This window comes from Pristis pectinata, chromosome 34 (assembly GCF_009764475.1).
Source record: "Pristis pectinata isolate sPriPec2 chromosome 34, sPriPec2.1.pri, whole genome shotgun sequence".
Taxonomy (NCBI): domain Eukaryota; kingdom Metazoa; phylum Chordata; class Chondrichthyes; order Rhinopristiformes; family Pristidae; genus Pristis; species Pristis pectinata.
This window is the reverse complement of record NC_067438.1, coordinates 9,514,847-9,526,440: the sequence shown is the minus strand read 5'-3', so window position 1 is coordinate 9,526,440 and position 11,594 is coordinate 9,514,847. Positions and strand designations below refer to the sequence as shown.

Here is an 11,594-nt window from a genome sequence, read left to right as displayed (position 1 = left end):
TTGCCCAGTGAGCTAGTCCCATCTGCCCGCGTTTGGCCCGTGGCCCTCTGAACCTCTCCTATCCATGCACTTATCTAGATGGATTTTTAGCACTGCTAATGTGCCCGCCTCAACAGCTATTTCTGGCAGCTCATTCCAAATACGCACCACCCTCTGCGAGAAGAAGCTGCCCCTGATGTCCATTTTAAATCACTCGCCTCTGATCTTAAACCTACAACTATAAACCTCTATTCCGCTAGTTGTCCTTGAAGCGATGGCAAGTATGGAAACAGGGATTTGCCCAATTCTATCCAGCAATGTTGCAATCTACTCTACTATAGACTCCTATAAGACCAACTTTGAGAGTTACCTTGAATTTGTACTGCTGGTTCGACCGCTACTTCATACTTAAAGGAAGTTGAAATAAGGAACTGATTCGGCGCTGATTTGAGCGGCGAGGTAGGGTGAGGGTCACTTTGCTTGAGTTTAGCCGTAAAACATTACTTCTCATTACCAGTGATGTGAAACTGGGCTTCAGCAGCGCTGCTGTGTCCCAGTGCGGTGAGGCAGCGGCAGGTTGCTCCGCCAGCGGAGGTGCGAATGCACCGAACCTCAGTGCCACACCCAGCCGCCGCTGCAGCCGGTCTCTGATCACCGCCCTTTGGTCTCCACAGACAACACCCTCACTATGCTGCCGACCACTCCCCCCGTGGAGCTGTGTTGTTGACCCGCCGCCCGTCTTCAATCAGGAAACACAGTGTCAGTCGCCCGAAGACAAATTGGGTCTTCTCTACAATTAGTGCGGACATATTTCCATTGGGAAAGTCCGCTCCGAGATCCGGGAGCCCACAGACACGGAGCGAATGAGTAAAATGGTCATTTCCACCATTCGGCTGAGATTCCGCTGAGATTGCGGCGCGGAGTCCGCAGATTGCAGGAAGCGACGTTTGGGTCCCGACACTCCCCACAGGTTACCAAAGGGTGGTTGAGGCCGGAACCAAAGGGTTGTTGAGGCCGGAACCTCAGCCGCTCCCCGGACCCGGGACTGGATGAGCATCACTGCGGACATCTCCACACCAACAGCGGCTGCACCTTCGCCCCGTGAACTCAACGTCCCTCAACAGTTGAACACAGCCCGCGGCACCATGCGGTTCAGAGAGGCTCCTGGGGTGTGCGGACTCGGTCTTTTCACTTACCTCTCTGCTGTTACCGGTGAGACCTCCCACGGTTAACCACTGGAATGATGTGTTGTCGCGTTTATTTGGGATGTAGACGTGTTGGGGGAATTATCTGGGATAATCCGCCGGTTCCACACGCCGTTCAGTGGACTAGATCTAAAACTCCCGCAGCTTCAACACTTGGTTTCTGTTCGGACTTTGGGTTTGTGTAAATAACGTCAGGGCTGTGGGGAAAGAGCGGCCGGTGATCCCGACCAGAAAGGTCTTTCAGAAAGCCGGCAGCGGCCCAATGGGCCGATTGGCCTCCTGTGCTGTCTGATTCGAATCAGAAACACTCTTGGCTGAACCAGAAGTGTCCGGGATAATTCCAGGGCAGGACTGCCGCCGGTTCTCCCAGGATGGACCCGCTCCTGTCCCACAACCTCCCAACACCGGCGCTGTTGCACCAGTCGGTGTAGAACGGGGACGGGAAGGTACAGAATTCCCGCGCGGGCTGGTCCTTCCCCGGGGACCGGCGGAATGTTGTCAGTGAACGTCTCGGACTATGACTGATGTTGGGGAACAGCTCAGACCTAGTGACCCGGAGAACAGAAAGTTCCCGCATTGAAGCTCTGGGCTTGTGCTTGTGAGTTCCACCTTGCAGAGTCTAAAAGAGGCACATTTGCAAATTGTTACCGGTTGATAGACTGATTTACTGCAGCGAATAAAAGGAAGGTAGGTCTCGGCGGAGCGGCCATTGTGTGAGTGGAGCCGGGTTAGAGTGGAGCACTTGGGGCTTTGGCTCAAGAACCTTGGGCACCAGAAGGCTAAGGTAAGTTTCTTTCTTCCTTTGATTTTCCCCTTAATTCCAGAGCCAGTGGTGTGTTTGCCTTGTGAGATGTGGGAGTTCTGGGAGACCTCCAATCTCCCTGATAACTACATCTGCACGAGGTGCATCCGGCTGCAGCTCCTTACAGGCTGTGTTCGGGAGCTGGAGCTGCAGCTGGATGACCTTCAGCTCCTACGGGATACCGAGGCGTTCATAGAGAAGAGCTACAGGGAGGCAGTCACTCCTAAGTTACAGGAGGCAGGTAGCTGGGTGACTGTCAGGAGAAGGAGAATAGGCAGGTAGTGCAGAGTACCTCTGTGGACGTTCCCCTCAATAACAGATATACTGCTTTGGATACTGTTGGGAGTGGTGGGGGGGGGGGGGGGGGGGGAACGACCTACCGGGGGAAAGTTGCAGTGACCAGGTCGTGTGGCGCAGAAGGGAAGGAGGGAGAAGAGGAGAGTGGTGGTGATAGGTGATTCAGTAGTAAGGAGGGGCAGATAGGAGATTCCGTGGACATGAAAGAGACTCCCGAATGATATGTTGCCTCCCAGGTGCCAGAGGTCGTGGTACATATTGGTATCAATGCAATGGTAAGAAAAGAGATGAGGTCCTGAAGAAGGAATATAAGGAGCTAGATAGGAAGCTGAAAGGCAGGACCTCAAGGGTAGAAATCTATAGATTGCTGCCTGTGTCATGCGCCAGTGAGGGTAAGAATAAGTTGATTTGGCAGATGAATGCATGGCTGAGGAGTTGGTGCAGGGGGCAGGGTTTCAGATTTGTTGATAATTGGGATCTCTTCTGGGGAAGGTATGACCTGTACAAAAGGGACGGGTTGCACCTGAACTGGAGGGGGATCGATATTCTTGTGGGCAGGTTTACTGGAACTGTTGGGGAGAGTTTAAACTAGTTCGGCAGCGGTATGGGAACCAGAGTGGTAGGTCAGAGGTTGGTGCATTTAGTGTACAAGTAGATGCAGCATGCAGAAAGACTGTGAGGAAGGATAGGCAGCTGAAAGGGCAAAACTGCAGTCAATTGGATGAGCTGAAGTGTTTAATGCGAGAAGTGTCAGGAACAAGGCTGAGTAAGTACGTGAGTAAGTACGTGGAACTATGACGTAGTGGCCAGTACAGAGACTTGGCTGTCACCAGAGCAGGAATGGCTGCTGGATATTCTGGGGTTTAGATGTTTCAAAAGGGACAGGGAAGGAGGTAAGAGGTGGGGGAGAGGCTTTGCTGATCAGGGACAGTGACACAGCTGTAGAAAGAGAGTATGTCCTGGTGGGATCGTCTCCTGAGTCAGTGTGGGTGGAAATCAGAAACAGAAAGGGAGTGATCACTCTATTGGGAGTATTCTACAGCCCCCCCCCCCCCCCAAGTAGCAGCAGAGACACTGAGGAGCAGATCGGGAGGCAGATTTTGGAGAGGTGCAAAAAAAACGGGGTTGTTGTCATGGGTGATTTCAACTTCCCTAATATTGATTGGCACCTCCTTTGTGTAAAGGGGATAGATGGGACGGGGTTTGTTTGGTGTGTCCAGGAAGGATTCCTGACACGGTATGTGGACAGGCCGACTAGAGGAGAGGCCATACTGGACCTGGTACTGGGCAATGAGCCTGATCAGGTTTCAGATCTCTCGGTGGGAGAGCATTTTGGAGACAGTGACCATAACTCCTTGACCTTTACCGTAGCCTTGGAGAGGGGTAGGAGCAGACAATATGGGGAAATATTTAATTGGGGAGGGAAAATTGTGATGTGTACAACAGGCTGATACACTGGAGCATGTCATAGTGAGGAAAGAGGATGTGATGGAACTTTTGAAAAACATTAGGGTAGGTAAGTCACCAGGGCTGGGCGGGATATATCCAAGATTATTATGGGAAGAGATTGCATCCTCACTGGCCACAGGAGTAGTACCCGATGATTGGTAGGTGGCAAATGTTGTTCCTTCTTTCAAGAAAGGAAGTAGGGATAACCCTGGGAATTACAGACCAGTGGTGGGCAAATTACTGGAGAAGATTCTTAGAGACAGGATTTATGGGCACTTGGAGAAGCATAGGCTGATTATGGACAGTCAGCATGGCTTTGTGAGGGGCAGGTTGTGCCTCAAGAGCCTGATTGAATTCTTCGAGGATGTGACAAAGCACATTGATGAAGGTAGGGCAGTGGATATGGTGTACATGGGTTTCAGTAAGGCATTTGATAAGGTTCCTCATGGAAGGCTCATTCAAAAAGTCAGGAGGCATGGGATCCAGGGAAACCTGGCTGTGTGGATTCAGAATTGGCTCACCCATAGAAGACAGAGGGTGGTGGTAGATGGAACATATTCTACCTGGAGGTCAGAGACCAGTGGTGTTCTGCAAGGATCTGTTCTGGGACCCCTGCTCTTTGTGATTTTTTTAAATGACCTGGATGAGGATGCGGAAGGGTGGGTTAGTAAGTTTCCAGTTAACACAAAGGTCGGTGGTGTTTTGGATAGGTTACAACAGGACATTGATAGGATTCAGAGCTGTGCTGAGAAGTGGCAGACAGAGTTCAACTCGGAAACGTGTGAAGTGATACACTATGGAAGCGAATTTGAAGGCAGAATACAAGGTTAATGGCAGGACTCTTAGCAGTGTGGAGGAACAGAGGGATCTTGGGGTCCACGTTCATAGATCGCTCAAGGTTGCCCTGCAGGTTGATAGGGTTGTTAAGAATGCATATGGTGTGTTGGCCTTCATTAGTCTGGGTATTGAGTTCAAGAGCTGCCAGGTAATGTTGCAGCTTTATCAAACTCTGGTTAGAACCACACCTGGAGTATTGTGTTCAGTCTGGTCACCTCATTACAGGAAGGATATGGAAGCTTCAGAGGGTGCAGAGGAGATTTACCAGGATCCTGCCTGGATTGGAGAGCATGTCTTACAAGGATAGGTTGAGTGAGCTCGGGCTTTTCTCTTTGGAGAGAAGGAGGATGAGAGGGAATGATAGCGGTGTACCAGGTGATAAGAGGCATGGATCGAGTGGACAGTCAGACTTTTTCCCAGGGCGAAAATGGCTAACACAAGGGGCATAATTTTAAGGTGATTGGAGGAAGGTATAGGGGGGATGTCAGGGGTAAGTTTTTTTTTACACAGAGTGGTGGGTGGCGTGGAACGCACTGCCAGCAGAGGTTGTGTGGGCAGATATATTAGGGACATTTGAGAGACTTTTAGATAGGTACATGAATAATAGAAAAATGGAGGGTTATGTGGGAGTGAAGGGTTGGATAGATCTTAGAGTAGGATAAAATGTCAGCATAACATTGTGGGTTGAAGGGCCTGTACTGTGCTGTAGTGTTCTATGTAAACCCAATGGGACCAAGAACATCACCACGCCATAATGAAATGTGTGAAACACAGTCAGTTTATTACAGTGAGTTCTACTCTGCAACCTGAGCAATGCTTGTTTACTGTTTAAATGTTGTCATTTTATATTGAAAAAATTACTATCTCCACCTTTAGCCGCTCTAACGCTGAGGGTGCCTCAGGACACTGTGAATGGGACCGCCGGCCAGTCTGTGCTCCTGCCCGTCTCCTACACCGTCCCAGACCCACACGGGTATCTGCGGATCACATGGACCAGAGCCGGGAGTGTAACTGTGGAATACACCTGCTTCTCGGGGCAAGAATGTTACCTCAAGAAGATTAGCCCACACATCACTGTCTCCGATCCATTTAAACACCGGGCTGTGCTTTTCCCGGAGAACGCTTCACTGTTACTGAGAGATTTGCAGGTCAACGACAGCGGGATTTTTGAATTATCCATTAGCCACACAACAGGAATGGAAAAACGCAACATAACGTTAGTGGTCCAGCCTGACACTGCAGGTAGAATCGTCAACGGGAACCGAAGCGACATCGGGAATGGAACCAACGCCGGGAATACAACGAGTAGGTACCTTCCCAGTGTGTGGGGAATTGTAAACACGGAAATTGCTGAAAACACTCAGCAGGTCAGGCAGCATCTGTGGAGAGATGAACAGTTAATGTTGTCGGTTGAATACCCTTGATCGGAATTGGGAAAGGCGGCAAACGTTCTCTGTGATAGGGTGAGGCCAGGGCTATCCTGAGGATAAGTCGTCAGTCATCCAGTAGGTGGGTTAATTGGGGCAGGAAAATGGAACAAACCTTTGGTGGGGAAGCAGTTAGCGGGAAGGAATACAACAGAGGAGATGTGAGAGAGTGTAAGGCATGTTCAGTGGTCAGGATGTGCTGATGGCCAGATACAAGTAGGGCCAATATTACAGAGGGCTGACTTACAACAGGAATGGCCACCTCTCCATCAGAGAAATGTCAGTTACCTGAAGTTGTGGATTCAGTATTGAGTTTGGACGGCCTCAATGTGGCCAAACACAATATGAGGTCTTGTTCCTCAGTTTATGTTGGGCTTGGTTCTGAGAGTGCAGGAGGCTACACAGAGGTCAGAGTGGGAGTGGGCTGGAGAATGAGCTCTGAGTGACCCCTGTGTACTGAACACAAGTGGTTTGCGAAGTAGTCACCCAATGGGAGATTGGATTCTCCAACACTAGGAAGGCCACATTGTGAACATTGAAGGTGGAGCTCCAGATTGGAAGAAGTGCAAGTGAATCGCTGCTTCACTGGGAAGAATTGTTTGGGTCCCTGGATGGTGGGAAGGGAAGAGGTGAAAGGGCAGGAGAGGCTCTGCTTGCACAGGAAGATGCCATAAGAAGGAGTCGTTGGTGGGGATGGAAGAGAGGACCCGGGAATCACAAGGAGAATGGTACTTTCGGAATGGTGAAAGGGGAAGGGAGAGGAAGATCCACGTGGTGGTGGAATCTCATTGAAGGAGGTGGAAGTTGTGTAGGATGAGCAATGGATCTGCATGGACAGTCCTGCTTGTGAGTGACGGGCAGGAGGCAGAGGTGGGCTGTGTGGGGTTGGCTCACTACAAGGTTGGAAGCTGTGGTGGGGAGATCTCTCAAGGAGATGAATTCCCTAACCATCTGGGAGACAGTGGTGAGTCACGGTCCAGAGTGAGACTGGCGAGGTCTGAGAGCTGACGTTTGTGAAGCATGGGTCAGTTCTTCAGACCACAACAGCACCACCTTTATCGGCAGGTTTGATGATAATATCAATGTTGATTTCTAGTGAATCAAGTGTTGAAGGTTTAGAAGAGGATAAGTCAGTGTGACTGGGGGGAAACAAGGTGGCCAATGTTGTGTCAGCAGAGCTCAAACCGCAGCCTTTCCAAAATAAATTATCGCCTCAACAATTGGAAGGGCAAATGTCACTGAAAGAATGTTTATTTATTGCCCATCCCTTCTTGCCCTGGAGAAAAGGCTGCTGAGCCTCCTTCTTGAACTGCAGTCATCCTTCTGGTGAAGGAGCTCCCACGGGGCTGTTGGGGAGGGAGTTCTGGGATTTAGACCGAGTGACGCTGAAGGAACTTTGACATATTCCCAAGTCAGGAAGTACGTCCAGCCGCAGCTCCCGACGGATCGTATGACGGCACTGGAGCTGTGCATGGATTCACTTTGCAGCATCTGCCATGCTGAGAATGTTGTGGATGGCACGTTTAGTGAGTTGGTCACACCGCAGTTTCAGGCCAAGGGAAAGACAGGGAACGGGTGATCAACAGGCAGAGCAACAGCAGGAAGATACCGCAGGAGTCACCTGTGGTCGTCTCCCTCCAAAGCAGACATACCGCTTTGGATAGTGTTGGGGGAGGTGGGTCATCAGGGGTAGGCAGCAGTAGCCAGGATCATTGCATCGTGAGTGCACAGGAGGGCAGGAAGAAAGAGTGGCAGAGTGACAGTGGTCGGGGATTCCATGGTGAGGGGAATAGACAGGAGCTTCTGTGGCTGCAAACAGGACTCCTGGTTGGTGTGTTGCCTCCCAGGTGCAAGGGTCAGGGATGTCGGAGCGGCTGCAGGGCATTCTGGAAGGGGAGGCTGAACAGCCAGTTGTCGTGCTGCATGTAGGTACCAATGATATAGGGAAAAAAGAGGGATGAGGTCCTACAAGCCGAATTTAGGGAGCTGGGAGATAAATTAAAATGTAGGACCTCAAAGTTAATAATCTCAGGATTGCTACCTGTGCCATGTGCCAGTCAGAGTAGGAACAGCAGCACAGTTAGGATGAAGATGTGGCTTGAGCAGTGGTGCAGGAGGGAGGGTTTCAGATTCCTGGGACATTGGAACCAGCTGTGGGAGAGGTGGGACCAGTACAAACCAGACAGTCTGCACCTGGGCAGGACTGGGATCAATGTCCTAGGGGGATTGTTTGCTGGTGCTGTTGGGGAGGGTTTAAACTAATATGGTAGATGGATGGGAATCAATGCAGAAGGACAGAGGGAAACAAAACAGAGACCAGAGCAAAAGTTAGAAAAGAGAGAAGTAAGAGTGGAGTGCAGAGAAGTCAAATGCAAAGGACACAAAGGTTACTAGATTCTGAAGGGACAATGAGTGTAAGGGCACTTTATCTGAATGCCCGTGGTATTTGAAACAAGGTCAGTGAACTTGTGGCACAAATCAGTACAAAGGGGTATGGTTCAGTGGCCATTATAGAAATGTGGTCGCAGGGTGGAGATGATTGGGAATTAAATGTCCAAGGTTATTGGGTAATATTGGAAGGATAGGCAGGAAGGTAAGGGAGGTGGGGTAGTGCTCTTAATTAAGGATGTGATCAGGATGAGAGTGAGAGACAATATAAGAGCTAAGGAGCAGAATGTTAAGTCCCTCTGGGTAGAGATGACAAATAGTGAAGGGAAAAAATCACTGGTGGGAGTTGTTTATCGGCCACTGACTAAAATATTACAGTGGCACAGGCAAAAAACCAAGAACTCTCTGATGCTTGTAAGAATGGAATGGCAGTTGTCATGGGGGACTTTAACTTGCACATGGATTGGGCAAATCAAGTTGGTTGAAGCAGTCTTGAGGACGACTTGATAGAGTGCATCCGTGATAGCTTTCTTGAACAGCATGTTAGTGAACCTACGAGGGAAAATGCTGTCTTGGACCTGGACTTGGACAAGGTAAAATTAACGATCTTGTAGTTAGGGACCCTCTTGGAAAGAGTGATCACAGAATTATTGAATTTCTCATCCAAATGGAGGGTGCAATAGTTTGATCTAAAACCAGTGTATTTTGCCTAAACAAGGGAGACTACAACGGGATGAGAAAGGAGTTGGCTATTGTAGACTGAACATAGCCTATATGGTGGGACAGTTGAGGAACAGTGGAAGACTTTCAAAGAGATTTTTCACGGTGCTCAACAAAAGCATGTTCCAGTTAACAGCAAGGACAGTAAGGGTGGCGAGAGCCAGCCTTGGATAACTAAAGAAATAAAAGAAGGCATCAAGCTAAAAGCTCATGTATACAGAGTTGCCAAAAGTAATGTGAAACTGGAAGATTAGGGAAGATTTAAAGAGCAACAAAGAACCACTAAGCAAGCAATAAGGAAGTGGAAGATAGATTATGAAAGTAAACTAGCACAAAATATAAAAACAGATAGTAAAAACTTTCATAATTGTGTAAAGCGGAAAAGGGTGGCTAAAGTGAATGTAGGTCCCTTGGAAGATAAGGGGGAACCAATGTTGTGTAATGTGGAAATGGCTGAAACAGGAGTGTTTTATGTCAATCTTCAGGGTGGAGGACACATCTAACATGCCAAAGAGATGTTATGGATACAATGGGAGGTGAGAACCTCGATACAATCACTGTCACTAAAGAGGTAGTGATGAGTAAACTAGTGGGCCGAAAGGTAGACAAGTCCCCTGGTCCTGATGGGATGCATCCCACAGTACTGAAAGAAATGGCGGAAGTTATAGTTAGATGGATTTGTGGTGATTTGCCAAAATTCCCTGGACTCTGGGCAGGTCCCAGTGGATTGGAAGGCAGTGAATGTCACGCCACTGTTTAAAGATGAATGTAGGTAAAACGTGGGTAATTATAGGCCAGTTAGCTTAATGTCTGTAGTTGGGGAAAATGCTTGAAGCAGTCATTAAGGAAGAAATAACAAGACATCTAGATAAAAGTGGTTCCATCAGGAAGATATTTCATGGATTCAGGAAGGGCAGATCCTGTCTGACAAACTTATTGGAATTCTTTTAAGATATAATGAGCGCAGTAGATAGAGGGGAACAGGTGGATGTTGTATACTTGGATTTCCAGAAGGTGTTCAATAAGGTGCTGCAGAAAAGACTTATCCATAAGATAAGGATCCATGGAGTTGGGGGTAATGTATCAGCATGGATAGAGGATTGGTTAACCAATAGAAGGCAGAGTTGGGATAAATGGGTGTTTCTCTGGTTGGCAATCAGTGGTGAGCGGGGTGCCGCAGGGGTTGGTGCTGGGCCTGCAACTGTTCACTATATACATTAATGATTTGAAAGAGGGGACCGAGTGTAGCATGTCTAAGTTTGATGATGACACTAAATTGAGTCGGAAAATAAATTGTGCAGAGGATGTGGAGAGTCTGCAGAGAGATATAGATAGGTTAAGTGAGTGGGCAAGGGTCTGGCAGATGGAGTACAATGTTGGTAAATGCGAGGTCATCCAATTTGGAAGGAAAAATAGAAGATCAGGTTATGATTTAAGTGGTGAAAGATTGCAGCATGCTGTTGTGCAGAGGGACTCGGGAGTGCTTGTACATGAATCGCAAAAGGTTGGTTTGCAAAAAGGCAAATGGAATGTTGGCCCTCATTGCTGGAGGGACTGAATTTAAGAGCAGGGAGGTTATGCTGCAACTGTACATGGTACTGGTGAGGCCACACCTGGAGTACTGCGTGCAGTTCTGGTCTCGTCACCCGGGGAAAGATATACTGGCTTTGGAGGCGGTGCAGACGAGGTTCTGTTGCAGAGAAGTGGCATTAAATTACACCGACTCGGAAGGCATCTGCTTCAGAAATCCTTATTGTAGCATGATATCATGGCGAGCTCAGACTCCAAAAAGTGTTCTGCAGCTCTGCCCGACCAAGAGATTACAACGTTTATTTATATTACAAGCGTACGTGACTATGAGTATCCAAGCACAAATAGCAGAAATGAATAGCAGAAGTGAACAGCAGAAGTGAGCAACCATGGTTTCAGCCTTAGTCTAGCACTTTTAAGGAACAAAGTATAATTGGATTGCCGTATCCTGCATGGAATGTGACAGATAAGAGACAAAAGTCTAAGGCAGTGTTCATCACCTAATTCCTTAGTTATCAGCAGAACAAAAGTTAACCCTCTCGTTCCCCTGCTGCAGAAATTCGAGAACATTCTCAATTTTCTTTCACGTTTCTCCCACAGGTTCACCAGGTTGATTCTGGAGATGAGGGGTTAGCCTACGAGGAGAGATTGAGTCACCTGGGACTATACTCGCTGGAATTCAGGAGAATGAGAGGGGATCTTGTGGAAACATATAAAATTATGAAAAAGATATGTAAGATAGAGGCAGGAAGGTTATTTCCACTGGTAGGTGAGATTAGAACCAGGGGACATAGCCTAAAGGTTCGGGAAACTGTGGAATTCTCTGCCCAGGGAAGCAGTAGAGGCTACCTCATTAAACATACTTAAGACACAGTTAGATGTATTTTTGCATAGTAGGGGAATTAAGGGTTATGGAGAAAAGGCAGGTAGGTGGATCTGAGTCCACGGCCAGATCAGCCA

The 11,594-nt window shown here is 48.4% G+C and overlaps 1 protein-coding gene across 1 annotated transcript in view; it reads left to right on the top strand.

Moving 5' to 3' along the window:
* Window positions 1-796: 796 nt before the first annotated feature.
* The window catches only part of LOC127585843 (uncharacterized), a 32,147-nt gene continuing 21,349 nt past the window's right edge, over window positions 797-11,594 (top strand). Inside the window, exons 1-2 of the mRNA XM_052043544.1 lie at window positions 797-1,191; window positions 5,446-5,874. Coding sequence (XP_051899504.1) covers window positions 1,029-1,191; window positions 5,446-5,874 — 592 coding nt within the window. The 5' untranslated portion in view covers window positions 797-1,028. The remainder of the gene's footprint in view (window positions 1,192-5,445; window positions 5,875-11,594) is intronic.